The sequence below is a fragment of the Cyprinus carpio genome, chromosome A9 (genome assembly GCF_018340385.1).
Source record: "Cyprinus carpio isolate SPL01 chromosome A9, ASM1834038v1, whole genome shotgun sequence".
In the NCBI taxonomy this organism is placed as follows: Eukaryota; Metazoa; Chordata; class Actinopteri; order Cypriniformes; family Cyprinidae; genus Cyprinus; species Cyprinus carpio.
Genome location: NC_056580.1, coordinates 24,208,002 through 24,224,934, shown reverse-complemented (window position 1 = coordinate 24,224,934; position 16,933 = coordinate 24,208,002). Strand labels below are relative to the sequence as shown.

Sequence of the window (16,933 nt, the reverse complement as noted above, 5' to 3'; positions counted from 1 at the left end):
GGCAGGTTTTGATGGACAGCTGCTCGTGTCAGTCCTACATGTTAGTTTGCTGGTTAGTTTTGGCTTGATCATTATGCTTCTAAGCCGGTTTCTCCTTTGTTGGACATTTAAAAAGAGCTGTATATTCTGATGAAATGTTTTGCAAGCAACATGCAAACTGCAAGTATTTCATTATGTTACAGAAGGTATTTTGCCAGTGCCATGAGAGCCCAACATACTTCCAGGCCATAGCCAAATATGTTATAAATTAATTTTCCATATTTTAGAAAAATAATGAATCAATTAAAAATACAAAACTTAAAGATACAACTAATAACAAATAATAATAATAGAATAAATGTAAAGAGAATCTTATTTCTTCATATACATCTTATATTTTTCTAGAAGTTTAGAAGTTAAGAGTAAATGTGCAATGTTCCTGTAAAAGAATCGACATCTTAACAGTTAATTTGTGCTTTTATTAAAATATTAATAGATATATATTATAACATTAGTATATTAATACATTTTAATAATATATTAATATCATTTATAATTTAGTGATTTAATGGTCATACTGTGTAAAATAATTTCAAACTGCATAAAAAAATAGTTTTTAATTGTGATGACTGTGGAATAATAAGGACATAGAATAACGTTTTTCAATGAGTTACAGAAAACATTTTTTATTTAATTTTTTTAATGCAATTACTTAAAAAAAGCCAGATTAATCAATTATCAAAATAATCATTAGTTGCCAGCCAAACAACCAGGCTCAAAAATTAACCCCCAAAATTTATCTGAACACAACAGAAAATACCTTATATTAAAAAAAATAAAAATAAAATAAAAAAGTAACCACGGTTATTTCATGTAACCCTTGTAAAAATCAGGCATATGTCGCTGTGGTTTTGAAAGGGGTTAAAATAAATCAATAAAAAATAAGAACCTAAAATGCATTCATAAATATTAGGAAAAAAAGTAAAAAGTGTGAAAATAAGGCCCTTTAAAAATATAATAAAGAATCTGAAATAAAGAAATTTGTCATCTCTCAAGGCAATTAAAGCCTGTTTACACTACCATTCAGAGGTTTGGGGTCGGTAAGAATTTATTAGTTTTGAATAAATGTCTTATCATCAGTGTTGAAAACAGTTGCTGCTTATTTTTGTGGAAACCCATGATACTTTTTTTCCAAGATTCTTTGACGAATAAAAAGTTCATAAGAACTTTTCTTCAAAATATTTTAAACCATTTTAAAAGCCTTTACTGTCACTTTTGACTCATTTATTGCATCCATTCCTTGCTGAATAACAACAACCACAAAAAAAGATGTATTATTTAGCACAGTCCATCATTTGTGAGCTGATCGGATCTTAATGTAAGTGTAAAGAGTGCAGCAGAGAAGAGAAAACAGCACACAGCAACACCTGACCCGGGGGACAGTTTTCCTTTTTTATTGTGTTCGTGGAGATGTTACAGTGGTTGCTCATTTCAGCTGAGCTACAAAACGTTCAATGAGATCGCTTCATTACAAACTGACAAAGGTATAACAGATTCACAACAGCATGTACCACAGAAACTGGAAATGAGTGTGGGTCTCATATAAATGACATCATTTCTAATAATCTACAGCTTGTTTTTCTTTTTCTTTTTTTTTCTTTTTTTTTTGTTGTTTTCTTTGACTTCATACGGATAATGAATTAGGCTAAAAATGCCACCCATAAATTTGAGTGACTTTAGGAAACATTTTCCTTATCACATCACAAAATACATTTTTTTTGATAATTCCCAAAGAAGCAAGACTTGCAAGTAGGCTTTTAAAACAGAACCTAAATCTACAGCTACAAAATTCTACTCCGGCACGCCTTTTACACCTTGGCGGGTTACTGGCTGCGGCTCCCAGTCCGTATCAGGTAAAAACCCGGTTAGGTAGGAATCAGTATGACATATACACAGAAGTCCAATATTGTAAAGGCTATAAAAGATTTGTTGCACGTTTGTAAAGTTGCCGTCCTGGATCTTTACACTCCTGCAGAGGGGTGATGGGAACTGGGGCGGCGCTGGAGAAGAGTGCAGGAAGGACGGGTGGACAAAGGGAAGCTGGGAAGGTGTATGGGTGGGGGTGGATGGGAGGGTGAGCGAGCGGGTGGGCGCCGTCTATGTGGCGTATCTCTTGGTCCACTGTCGAGCTATCCTGTCATGCTCTGCTCTGTTGGTCAGGTACTGAGTTAGCTATGCTTCCCACCAGAGAGGATACGCCTGAGAGACGAGGGAAGGAGAGGGGGAGGGGAGAAAAAGAAGAGACATTAAAATACACACAAGTCATATACAACACAGTATTCTGAAAGACGCAGACAGGCGCTGGGAAGGGGATAGGACAGGCGCTGGGCAAAGGACCCCCCACCCCCCCCAGAGAGAGAGAGAGGCAGCAGTGGGGAAGCGAGCCATCGTGGAGAGTAAATGAAAGAGCTGTGTGGGATTCAACAGACACATCTGTCATGTGCTGACTCAGCTGACACAACAATGTCAGAGATGTTTTGGAGACAAACAACGTGATGGCTTTACAGGATTCGAATCCGAAGGAATCTCCCGTTACCTCTGCACAACAAAAAACCCACAAAAAAAAAAAACAAAAAAAAACCTGACTAGAAAAAATCAACAGAAAAATTAAACATCAATTCAAAAGCTCAAACATCAGCTTCAACATCAATCAATCTTTTCTGTATTCAATGAATTCATTTTATAAAATGTATTGGCAGTGTTATTTTAGTATTTACTCCTATTTTGATTTAGACATTATTTTTAGCTTCCACTTTAATTCATTCGAGTTTTGTTTTTATAATTTTTAATTAATTTATTTTGTATGTAGCTTTATTTCATTTTTGTTGTAGTTTTAGTAATTTTGGTCCTTTAATGTATACTTATTGTACTTCAGTTAGTTGCCATGGCAACATTTCTAAATTTCATTTAAATCTTTTGGAGTATTTTTCATCTTATATTAATTAGATGAAAGTTTTTCATCTAATATTTATATTTTATTTTATTTATTTTTTTATCAATGCTCAAGCAAACAAAGCTGAATACAGCACAAAATAACAAAGATGAGATACTTTAATCAAAATGATTTTCCTTTAAGTTTAGGCAACAGTAAACTATCCTTTAATAACAGGCATTACAAAAAAAAAAAATATAATAACATGTTTCAAATATTAAAAAAATTATAAACATAGTTTTATTTTTATATATATTTCTATTTCCCCATGCAGTTTCTATAACTTTATTTTCCTGGTTTTGCCCATTTGAGGCTTATAATGCCACGCCAGCTCCCGTGGCTATTTTCATGGTGAGTAACAGATTGAAATATTATTAAAAAGTGATTTAAAAACCTATATTAGGTTTTTAAACTTTGGATTAGATAAAAACTTGAAAATGGAGGCTGTCCGCGGATATAATTTCTTAAACCAGCACAATTTAATAAAATACTGTATGTTAAAGCAGATAATTTAATATTAAGAACTTGAGTGTGATCCTGTAATGTCCTGTTTATTATTTGACGCAATTGAATACTGGTAAAAGTTCTATGCAATCTGAAATTATTTCTCTATGTTTCTTCAGTCTTCAGAGTTTCAGGAGTGTCAAAATCTGCTCCTGGAGGCCCACCTTCCTGAAGAGTGGAACCCTAACCATAATGCAATCATGTCAAAATCTGCTCCTCAAATAAAACCATAAAGAAATCAACGTCTAACCAAAATACAAACATGTTTTTTAGAAATACCCAGCAGTAATGTATCTCTACACTACAAGAATCAGACACTCAGCATCAGGACCAAAAAACTATAATTTTACAGATACGTCAGTCAAATAAATAAAGTATCAAAAGCTCAAATGAACAGGAAAAATTCACATGGTCATCATCTAACCAAATCATTTTATTTTTATCTGGTGGGTGTAGTCTTTCAGATATGTCAGATATGCAGAGACCTTCTAGTGAACCTGAGTTATGCAATCAAGCATTAGATGTGGTACAAAATAAGAGAGTGAACACTGCAAGAGAAGTTCTGTGATTACTGAATTGTAGCTAAACAATAAAATTAAAAAATCAAAAATTAGTTTTTCAATTTGCTAATTCCTTACTAAGTCAGTAGCTTCTTTGGCGCTACAAGTTGGCTGTGACATAAATAATGCAGTCTATAATGTTCATAACTTGTCCTATTCTGCATAAAACAACCAGACATCACCCCAGGGATAGTTCACCCAAAATGACAATCATGTCATCATTCCCTCACACTCATGATATTCCAAACTTGTATGGAATCTGTGGAGCACAAAATATGGATATGAATAAAAAAAAAATACAAAAAACAACATCAGAGCCCATTTATTTTCATTGTATGAATAAAAAAAAAATACAAAAAGCTCTGGGTCTCATTCTTTAATATTTGTGTAGATTATTTTGTATTTGTAAGCACAGGAGAACTTCTCATGAAAAAAGTTCAGCCTAATTCGTATGTGTACGTACAGGAATTTCACTAACAAATCATATTTCACCAATAACTTTACACTAAAACATGTAGGGACTACTGTATGGAAGTTAACTTTCAATGAGGCCCATTGAGTTTAACAGAAGAAAGTACGTTTTTGGAGTACATGATGACACAATTCTGCGTAAATGAGACAACAATTTCTTATTTTTTTGGCTGACCCATCACTTCCAAAATGCCATCTAATTATTTCTCTTCTGATTTTACGAATACCGCTGTTCTTGGGACTTTAGCCTCAGTGCTGTACCTCACCTGGATGGCAGTCGGTCCGCAAGAGCAGAACACACAGGCATGAGAAGAGACTTGCGGGAGCGCTGCAGACGTCCACGCCTTCGTAGATTGTCCAGGAGCTTGGGTTCCAGTGATCCGGCAGGATGTCCCGGCAGATCACACTCCTGACTGTTATGTATTGGATACAGAGATGCGAAGGGAATGGAGATATAGGATGCCTCAGTGCGCGCGGAACAGGTGCAAACATCCTGACATGAGCGAATTTGTGGGAAACCCAAGCCAAAGGCACAACAGAATAAAGCACACAAGTCGAGTAATCTCAAAAGACAAAAGGAACTGATGTTCACTAGGTCTCGCACGCCAGTCAAGAACAACGCTTAATACTCTGGGATGTGTTAATAAGACAAGAGGGCGTGATTAGTGTCAGGACGCGGCTTTGAGCGAGCGGGATCACTCTCAGTTAACGGCTCCATCAGAAACCCGGGCTGACCTGAAAGATTACCTGTGGACGCGCTCTTTACGCGAGAGCGTAGCGCTTGTGGACGATCTACTCGGAAGGGTATCGCTAGCGGGCCATGCGAGTCCTGAGGGGAAAGTGTGCGCTGAGCAAAATTTTTCCGGCCGACTTCATCGCTTAGGCGCACCATGCATTCACATACGTGTGTCAGTAGCCCTTATCTAGAGTATTGACGACTTATGGCCCCGGCTTACAGGACCGGCGGGACACCGCTGACTGCAGTATTGTGGGAGGGAGCTACTAAAACGTCCCAAACAACATTCAGTATAAATCCGGGTCATGCATTAGTCTGCTCCCTTAGCATATAAAGAGCGCTTCTTGTTTGTCTCACTCTGCCCCCTGCAGCAGCTACTAAGACGTCCGTCACATGATGCAGTATAAACAGAGCGACCAAAACAACCCTGCCTGCCTGGCACAATGTGGGTATTGTATGAACACGATGGAGTTCAAAAACACAGGCAGCATGACACGGGAAACCTGTGTGAGGGCTCACGGCCAACACTGGGAAACAAAGCAAGAGAGAGTTCATGTCATACGCCCCTATGGAGAGAAAGTGAGAGGAAAAACCTAGTGAGCTGCCTATATAGCATTTTAAGGCAACATAATGACACTAGCAATGCAAAGACTGTTCCTAAAGTTGGAAAGCTGTTCTTTAAGATGCCCTTTTTAGTCAAATGTAGGCAAACAATAAATAGAAATACATTGCACATCTGAAAATAAAAATACTGATAGGATATTTTTTTTTATCCTTAACTAACATCGTAAACAGGCAATTTAAAAAAAAAATCTCACAAACTACCATAGCTCCCACACACTATAAAATATAATATTTACTGTTTTGGCCATCCCTTTCTTAAGAATTTCCTAGCCACATTTACACTGAAATATTAATCCAAGAAAAGAGCAAGTTGAGAGAAATGTTGAATGTAAACATAAATATTGAGAAATGTTCCTACTTTACCCAAAACTGTGTGTGCTGTGTATTTTTGTCTTAAGTTTTAAGTTTAAAGTTTTAAGGTGGCTAAAATGTTAAACTTTGCACAGAATTTTGGAAATTTGCAAGAAAATACAAATATAATATTAATTATAAAATAATTGTATTTAATATTAATGTAAAAGTATCATGTTTAACATAAAATGTGTTGTATATTTAATGCAACACACATACACTTAAGCAAAATATTAATATAAATATATTATATATATATATATATAATATTATATATATTATAAATATCTTATATATATATATAAAAAATACTTATTTGGATAGTTTTTTTTTTTTTTTTTGGTTTTTACATTTTTTAAAAGATTTGCATGCAGACAACGACATTGCCAAAATGATCCCCGTTCACATGCATCGGCAAAAATGATAAAACATTGTATTATGCATGCCAGGCCAGTAGTTGGCGATGCCACTTTCTAAAGAAACACTACGGGAACGCGTAATATGCATAAGTATGACTTCACCATTTTCACCAAGTTGTGTTTTTGTAATTTACACAGTAAATTACAAAACTTTTTTTTTTTTTCAAAAGTTTTCAAAACCCCCAAAACACAGCAGTGGTGTATCCAAAACCGTGTCAGTAAAGTAAACGCTCCCTAGGTTCAGAGATAAATGACTGCAAATGAACTTGTTGATAGTTGAACCTATTTGAATGTTAATCAAAACCATAATCAGATCTTTATTCAATTATCATCCTTTTATTAGGGAATGGCATCATTAGCTTAGCAACAAAGGCATCTCTGTAGGCAGTAGACAGCCAGGTAGGATTTTAGAGTTTTAGAGAAAGACAAAATAAAAAAAAAGACACAACACACAAAATAAAAGAGAAAGAGCTCTTTTTAAAGGCACAGAATGACCCAACCAAACTGCTCTGTAAAGCCAATGCATTAGAGCCTTTTACAGCTCGAGTTAATCGATACCCATATTTCTAGATAGAATTTTAGGATGAAATGCTAAAAGTCTCTCTCTTTACCACCCTGCTCCCAAACACAGACAGACTCATTCACAAAAGCACAGATTAGCGGACCACAAACCAGGCAGCACCGCTTAGTGAGCGAGAGCGGACAACTACTTCAGAGCACCAACCCAAACGAATGTAGGCGAGATCAGCCCCCAAGTTGCCTTGCGTTTCATCTGGTGACAAAAGAATGAGGGGGTGCGGGCCGCCAGCTCTGCCCGCCATCCACCGCAGAGGATGAATCCTGTTTATAATTAGTGGATTAGAGCTTTGCAGTGGCTTGATCTGAACAAAGAGCCCCCTCCAGCCCGTGAGCTTTATATAAACTTGTTGTTTACAGATGCAAGGATGCCATTACGAGATGAGGGCCAGACTGAGGAGAAGAGCCACTCAGAGCGTGGCAAATTCCCAAACATACTGAGGAAGGAGATTCGGATGCTAATTAATCCGAAATGCCGTGGTTGACTCTTTCACCTTTATAACTGGAGCTGTAGTAAACCAGCTTCCCTAAACCACATCGCTGCCTGTCGGCATCTCGCTTATTGCTTCACACTGGAAATAGCCGATGCTTGGAAGGAGTACGTTCAGCCATCCAGCACACAAATTAGATAAAATAATCGTTCAGCTTCACATTATCCTTGAGATATTTTAACAGAGGTCAATACCTGTTCTGAATGATCTGTTACAGAGTGTCCTTGCTAGAGCTAATACATCTTAATTAAAGGCCACTGTTCTACTAATAATAGCAAACTACACATCCACAGATGTGTTCAAGAGTCTACTTGTGAAAATGCTTCTATTGTGTATTTACTATAACAGCTTAATAGCTTTTTCCATTACAAATGAAATAAGTAGTAATAATTCCAGTGAAAAGCTGAATTGAAACATTTGTTCTCCGCCTTGAACTTTAATGGATAAAAGATTAGTAAGATTAGTGAACAAGAAATAGTCCAGAATCTTAAATATTTTACATCATAACATTTTTTATTTTACATTTATAAATCCTAAAACGTTATTTTCCAGAATAAAATTACATTTTAAAAATTTGAATTTTTAAACCCACTGTGTAAAGTGTATTGTAGTTTTTATGTATATTTGCCTCTTAAATACTTATCATATTTTTTTTTTTTTTTGATGTGGTAAATAAAACAGATTAATGGAGTATTTTTTTTTTTACATGAAAACTTTAAAACATTCTTTTTTTCACTTTCAACTTTAAAACATTTACATCACATTTAATTCAATGTGTTATTTGTAATTATTTGTGAAATTTACTAGCAAAAGTTTCAAAGCCAGCCTTTTTTCAGTGTGGTTGGGAAATATTTTATACCATCATGCCATATGAACACGCAACAAAAAACCCTTTAAATAGTCAACAATGGCTTTAAAAATGTTTTTCCATCATGTTGATGTGTGATAAGGCTGTAGAACAATGGAATATATAGTAAATAAATGTGCATGAGGTACCACTTTACAAAACCTTTCAGATTATTTAATTATTTAAATGATCATTTACTTTCATATGGCTTAGAAATGTCATGGGACTTTGATTCATGATCTTCTATTCTCAAGAACAGCATCAAATAGCTGATACAGCTGTTTTAAGTTCTGCCCCACATTCAAGAACAGCTTTGATGTATTCATTCTGAAATGCTTCCAAATACATTCCAATGCATTTGATTTTGCATTTAGATTGAGACCCTTTTGTGAAACTTAATGAGCTGTCTATGCAGCTTCTAAAAGCATGATGATGCTGCCTTCTAAGACACCTGCTTCTGACCAAGTTCTAATGCATTCGTAAGCATTTCATGTATCATTCACTTATAAAGCGCTATGTCAGTCAGGATTCTCCCTCAGAAGGCAGCAGCCTACAGTATATGAGCAGTAGAAAGCATGACTGCTCACTAGGTTTTCAAACACAGCCTGAGTTAAGCTCCATCCTGGTACACTTGCCTGTAATTTTCAAGACTTTGATTAGAGTTGTAAGTAAGCAATGCATGAAGGCAGATCACTTGAAGCAGGATTAAGCATCCCCTGTTTTAATACCTCAAAAATAGTGAATAAAAAGGGAAGATGGTTTTCCACACTGTACCTTTGGTGGCTTGAAGGGGTAATCGGAAGAGAAGGTGATATCCAGAAAGAACACGCCTCCCTCATAGACTGAACCTGGAGGGCCCAGGATGGTGGATCTCCACTCATAGATGTTGTCACCCTTGGGTCCCGCACTGAAAAACACACATAAGACAAGGTGATTGAGCATCTTACACCCAGACTAAAATACTGGCCAGTATCCATCTTTTTTTTAGAATACCAGCATTGGCCGATTAACAGAAGCATGGTAAACCGACATCCAAATATATCACAAACAATTTGTGTTTTTAAACTTTTTTCATTGAATTAAGAAAACATTGTTTTACCAAAATAAATACACAACTTTAGTAAATAAATAAAATGTTTGATTTGGTTTGATTTCAGCTTACATTTCTGCACAAAATGATTATGGATAAAATTAAATAAATAAAAATAAATAAAATAAAATCAGATTTTTATATTAATTGTTATTAATTCTGTGCATCACAATGCATATAGTACCCAGGACAAACATGTTATTAACAGACTTCTCTTCCATGCATGACACCACCACACACTTTTTAAAGCAGCACTGACGTGGCATGCATATATTAACAGATGATCACAATCACAGGACACAATGTAACACTTTCAAGTTGATCATTCTTGCTCACAGAAAAGAAAACAAGATATGCACTAATTAACAATGACAAATAACGGGTGACTTTGATGTGGCACTGAACAATATTACTAAAATAAAAGGATAAATAAATCACAAAAAAGTAACAGGTTATTAAACTTTCTTATACAATGGTCAAAAAACTGGAATAATTAAGATTTGTAAGATTTGTAAGATTTTTGAAATAATAACTTTTCTATATTTTCAAATGTAATTTATTACTGTAATGCAAAGCTGGGTCGCTACCGGGTCACAAGAACGTTCTGGGAAAAATGTGTATAGATATGACACTGTTATTTATTGCGTGTTAATGATTGTTCTTATTATTCAGTATTTTTGTTGTATGCGACTAAGTAAGTAAATAAAAGTAAATAAATAAGTAAATAAAAAGTAGCTATTTGACGATTTCATGTTAAATAAGAATATAAAAGAACTTTTCTGCTCTGATCTGTCACATATTAGGGGTTAAACTGATCACAGTTGATCCATGATACGTACGGATGAGACCCTTTACTGTTCGGCACGCACATGATTCGCAGATTAATTTGCCAATCCATGTTCAAGCAAGTGGCTTATGATATGATTGGTTGAATGGTAAGCTCGCATCTGATTGGCTAAAGAGTACGACAGACCCACGTGGGAAGAGAGCTCTGCCAGGAAAGTCCTCAAAAACACACACACACACAAATCCGAGTGGATTCGTAGTAAATGACGATTTGTACATTCAGACACTCGTACATTTTAAACATTCAAAGGTTTTTGTGCACAGTTGTATATCTACGAATTGTGTTTTGCATTTGTGAAATGTATTTATGAATATATAATTTTATTTTGCGCATGTGAATTGCTTTTTGTGAATATATATTTTTTTTCACGCACGTGAATTTTTTTTGTGTGTACGTGAATTAGGTTTCATGCATGTGAAATTGTCTACGCATGTGTGAATCGTGTTTTTTGCGTGAATTATATTTGAGACTAATCTGTCTCCATAATTTTATACCACAAGAATAAGAAATGAAAGGGAGCTCAACTCGATACTCACGCACTGTTCTGCAACACAATCAAAGCGCGCACAAGAGTATAGAGACGTGTTTCAGACAGCTCGGAAATACCAAGTTGAGTAGCCTATAGCCTACACATAAAATTTGATTATGTCAAGAACGCTTCTCGTCATTGTTCACAAAATATAACTTTATCTCAAAAAAAAAAAAAAAAAAAAAACTGTGTCTCAAAAAAAAAAAAAAAAAAAAAAAAAAAAAAAAACAATATAATGCATTGAACCACTATAATACTATATAATAGCATATATATATATATATATATATATATATATATATATATATATAATATATATATATATATATATATATATATATATATATATATACACACACATACATATATATATATATATATATATATACATATACATTACAAAGATGCCGTATCAGGACAATATGTATGGATATACCCCCCCCCCCCCCCCCCCTGACCAATAGTGTATGTTAATACAACAGAATCTTTACACTGAAAATGCATCTGACCTAGACTGAAAATGGATCTGATTATGTAGGACCCATAGAGCAAGTTAAATATCTGCAACACAGGTCGCAGAGAAGGGGAGTCAGAGGACAGATTGAGATAACAGGGACAAGCACACAAACATGGCTAATGGAGGAAAATAAGGGCAATGAAGGAAAAATAAAGGCCCACTCCTGTGATTCTTTGCTGGTGTAGAAGAGCGAGAGACCAGGCTCTAATGGAGGAGACAGGTGAATGTAGCAGACGCAGCCATGAGCAGGCACTTATCATCGGCATCTATTGCTCAATTAGCATGTGATGAAACACTCGTCTCTGCCAGCAAGTCACCAGCCTACACACTGAATATCCACTCATGCTTTACAGCAATAGAGGACAACTGTCAAGCTCAACTTGGCATAAAGTAGAGGGCCAAGAATAGGCAGAATTACAGCAAAGCGGGAAGATAATAGAAGCGGACGGTGTGAAAAGTAACAGAACAATTCATTGCTGCCACGTAGCTTTTTTTTTTTTTTAACACCTCTGAACATCAATCTGACAGGTCTTCGGTAGGCTGTTTTTAGTAAAGCGAGGTGAGCCTCATGCCAGTGTAACACTTTGCCCTGGCTCTGTCAGGGGTTCTCAGCGTTACCGCAGAGCAACTAAACTCACACAAAAGGAAGTGTGCAACCTCATCATAAGGATGTAAAAAACTACTTCATTTCATAATCAACTAGTCAACCAAACGTCTTAGAGAAACCCTGTTTAATTAGGCTGGTTTCAAGTTCATCTAACCCCAAACAGGAGCTGAAGGCATTTCTTTAGAAACTGTATTAATTATTGCATAATATCAGGCTTAAAAACACAATCATAAAAAAAAAAAACATAAATAAATATATAGTAATATAAGTATATGAATCAGTATATTAGTATATACTATAATATTAGGGGTGGGTGATATACGCTACACAATTAACCAGTAGAAATTTGTCAGCCGGGAAATATATTAGACTAACGCGTCTATCGCATTACACGCTCACGTGACGTTGCTGTGCTACATGGTCATGAAAACTTATCGTTTGCACGTGTTTTTAAGCATTGCGGTTTAAAAACAAGTGATTTTAAGCCGTTGAAATACAATCAGCAGCGAAGGAGAACTCATTTCGCTATAAGTGCATGCTGTCAGAGAGGCGCCTACATGTGAAGATGGTGCTACAGTGCGGACGTATTGAACATTATTTTTGCCGCTTTATAGGCCTTGAATGGTTAAATACACACTTCGCAAGGATCCTCGTAAACACTGTAATTTAGGTCTTAAAGGGATAGTTCACCCAAAAATGTATTATTAATTACTCACCATCATGTCCTTACAAACCCGTAACACCTTCAGTGACCTTCGTTCATCTTCGGAACACAAATTAAGATATTTTTGATGAAATCCAAGAGCATTCTGACCCTGCATAAACAGCAATGCAACAGAAACGTTCCCAGGCCCAGAAACGTAGTATGGACATTGTTAAAATAGTCCATGTGACATCAGTGGTTCAACAGTAATTTTATGAAGCTACGAGAATTTTTTTTTGTGCGCAAAGAAAACTTAAATAACTACTTTATTGAAAATTTCTTTTTTTCAGTGTCAGCGTCTGTTGCCATTCACGAGAGTACCACGATGCGTACTTGTGCATTCCTCAGCTCGTAAACAAGGCGCAGTGAATGCAGATTCTACATCAGCAGCATTCTACACCATTTTTGGGTGAACTATCCCTTTAAGTTAAAGCAAAGATCTGAGAAAGAAAACGTGTAACAGCATATTGGATCCGGCAGTTCTTAAAGTGCCAGCAGTCTAATATTCCTGCATATATATATATATAAATATATTTATATATATATATATATATATATATATATATATATATATATATATATATATATATATATATATATATATATATATATACACACACACACACACACACACACAGTCACTCTCCAACACAGCCTCATACACGAGTGTAAAACTCATAAATACATTTTGCATTTGGCTAATCTGCAAATAGTCTGACATGCATGACAAACTAAATCTTGTGAAAAGACTATTGCTGCATCTGTCAATTCACTTCCATGTGTTTACAGCTGATCATGACCTCTTCAATATGTTGGATGTACAGGCGCATCACAGTAATGAGCAGCTGCTGCTAATGTGGCTCTATGTATTACCATCCACGCTAAAGTGTCTGCCTGCCCTCTTGTTGCTGGACTGTGAAGATTTGAAGCAATTATGTTGACATTGAAGAGCCACTCATAACAGATTTAGAAAAATCTTAACAGGAACATAACAGTGGCAAATGATTGAAAAAAAAAAGCCACTGTTAATAGCCAAAGTCCTCTAGAGTCTAATGAATTCTTGGCAATCAAGTGGACAATCGCATTTGTTGAGACTAAGACTGACACGTGCTTCTCGGAAACACAATCACCTCCACATGGTTTCCAGAAAATACAAGAGATCCACACAAGCACGGGAAGATGAAAGGATCAGATCTACACAGAAATAATACAGAGTAAAATAAACTCATAGGCTAACTTCACAATTCAGCAGAATATACTGTCAGTCCCATTTTAGCTAGAATATGCTAAATATGGTTATGTTTAGTTATAATATGCATTGTGAAAAGCAATGGAATTGAACTTTAGCAAACCTGTGTGCAATGAAAACATTTTCGTTTACTGAAATAAACCAGTCTAACTGGAAAAAAATAAATTAAAAAAATTAAACAAATATATTTTCATGAATAATTAAAATGAATAAAGCAACAAATAAATCTTGCTACATGGCATATTACAAAATATAAACTAAATAACCTGAAACCAGATTTAACAATAAATGAATAAAGTAAACAAATGCAATAAAAGTAAACAAATGCAATAAATAAAATAAAATGAAACTAACAATGACAGAGTGAAAAATATCTTTGCAAGAAAATCCAAAAGCATTACATTTTTAATTTAATGTCCCCATAGAATTGCACCCAGACCAGAATTTTATACTTTTGACCTTTATATTAGGTTTTTATTTTTAAACGACCATGTCCCCTTAGGGGCTCTGTACAATTCAAAAAAAATAAAAAATTCCTCTGGAAATTTCCCTCTTCAACAGATTTTCACTCTCACTATTTTGTAGCGGTTATGGGTAAGCCTAAAGCAGATACGGGGAGGTCCGCCAACGATAACAACCACATTTATGATGCAATTACAACTGTGTCAATGTTATATACCCTGTGTCAATGTTATATAATCCGGAAAGTATGTTAGCTGTGTATTTCAGGCAGTAATCTTGCTGAAAAACAGGGGCGACCTCAATAATCCAGCAGCCCTATGGTAGGCAGCTCTGCCACCGCAGTGATGGGCTCTGGGCTCAGGTATTGTGTAATCCAGCGCTCCCTCGAGGTGCACACACACTATAATCACCTCAAATGTGTTTGCAGTTCGCCCACTTCCTGTAGCACACATTTCTCTCTGCAGAGACTGCTTTAATGACCAAGCAAGGACTTGTTATCCTTTAACGCTTCAGAGCAAACTCCAACCATTTAACAAAACAAGCTTCCATTCAGATTCTTGCACACTCTCTTGAAAGGAGCAAGCCTTTATGATATTAAGCTACCGCTGTGGCTGGAGAATCGAAGCCTGCCGGCTCACCAATCTATCTGCTTGTCTGTGAAGTGCTCCGGGTGTAACAGATTACACAGAAGATAGTCCTGAGAATGTAATTAAGTTAACCTAAGCTCAAACATATACCATTTATCAATCTCCATCCGTCATTTCAGATAACCCAGAAAGATGTCGAGGGCAAGCAAAGCACTGGAGAATAAAGTCACAGTGCATAGTGGCTTCATATGAAATTCTACCTGAGAAACTCCTGCCTCTTTACAATCAAAGAAACCATGTAAAATGGTTATTGTATTAAAAAAAAAAAAAAATATATATATATATATATATATATATATATATATAAACAAAACATAATAATAATAATAATAATAATAATTATTATTATAATATATATACACACACACACACACACTTTTATTTTTTACAAAAATTTTAATAATTGAAAAAGGTGTTTCCATTCACACAGAATGTGTTTGAGTTTAAAAACACAAGATGCAGGCTATGAAATAACGCAAGGACTAGAAATTGAATTTCTTTAGACAAAGTGTAACAGTGTTTAGCAAAATTTTACATAGAAAAACTATGGATAAGCAGTGTGATGGACTGCAAAAACACGTCTGTGCAAGCAGCCCCTAATAATCTTTTATCAATATACTACTGCTTTACATAAAATAATAAAAAGACACTACATAGATATAACACTACTGTCAAATCTTGACTCCATAACAAGGACCAGTTCTTGGTTTCTAGCTCTATCACTGTACAGTTACAGGAAGAAGAAAAAGACACTACATAGGAATTTAATATTGAGCTTAAATATCTGAAAGTGTATTTGATGCAAAATGAGTGCTAAGAGTCAGAAACCATATGAACGCACATCCTCCCAATCACCTGTCACAGTGCTAGTATACAACAAAACCCGTTTTAAGAGCTCACCGGAAATATATTTCATTGTGGGAACAGTAATATTAGCAAAAATTGTCCGCATCAGCACCACTGTCTAACATGTTGGTGCATGTGTGAACCGCTAAGCCACAGCAATAAATCAATTTTACCACAGCAACAACAAAGATCCTCTTCATGAGATGCATTGCTATTTGGAAATAGTTATTCAGATATATGCTCTCACACTTTACAGCAGGCCACAGTGGAATTATGTCTGCAATTAAAACATATTATTAATAAAACCACACTCGCTTTACATGCTAATAAATCACCTGTCACTCAACATTAAACACACACAGAAATGTCAGCTAATATTCAGCAGCGGAGTCAATGACCTGATGCTTATTTTGAAATTGGCCACAATTAATGTGTTAACCTCAGAGGCTGGGCTTTATACTGTCTCTTTCAGCAATCAACCCCCCGTTCCTCCTCTCCTGCTGGCATACACAACTATAATCAACTGCCTGCCAGTGTCCCACTCTGTTATTTATCTGACAATTGGAATAAAGTCATGGTCAGCCCTGTAATTATGATGACATTATATGAATAACTATAATTTCAGCTCTTAAAATGTCAAATTCAGGGCAATTTATTACCATACAAAGAGCAAAAGAGAAGAGAATCAAACAGAACAATGTCACTTCAGCATGCTACGAGAACAGAGAGAGAAAAAGATCAAATCAGTATCAGGAAACACCGTTTTACATCAAGTGGATATATAGACAGCAAGCCGGCGATGGACATATCGAAGGGCTTACTTTTTTATTCATTTTTTTTTTTTTTTTTTTTTTTACCTCACAGCCATGATTTGCTGTTTGCTATT

The 16,933-nt window shown here is 35.5% G+C and overlaps 1 protein-coding gene across 1 annotated transcript in view; it reads right to left on the bottom strand.

The window, feature by feature from the left end:
- Positions 1-8,437: 8,437 nt before the first annotated feature.
- Positions 8,438-16,933, bottom strand: part of LOC109063926 (ubiquitin-conjugating enzyme E2 E3-like) — a 36,425-nt gene continuing 27,929 nt past the window's right edge. Inside the window, exon 4 of the mRNA XM_042764201.1 lies at positions 8,438-9,457. Coding sequence (XP_042620135.1) covers positions 9,280-9,457 — 178 coding nt within the window. The 3' untranslated portion in view covers positions 8,438-9,279. The remainder of the gene's footprint in view (positions 9,458-16,933) is intronic.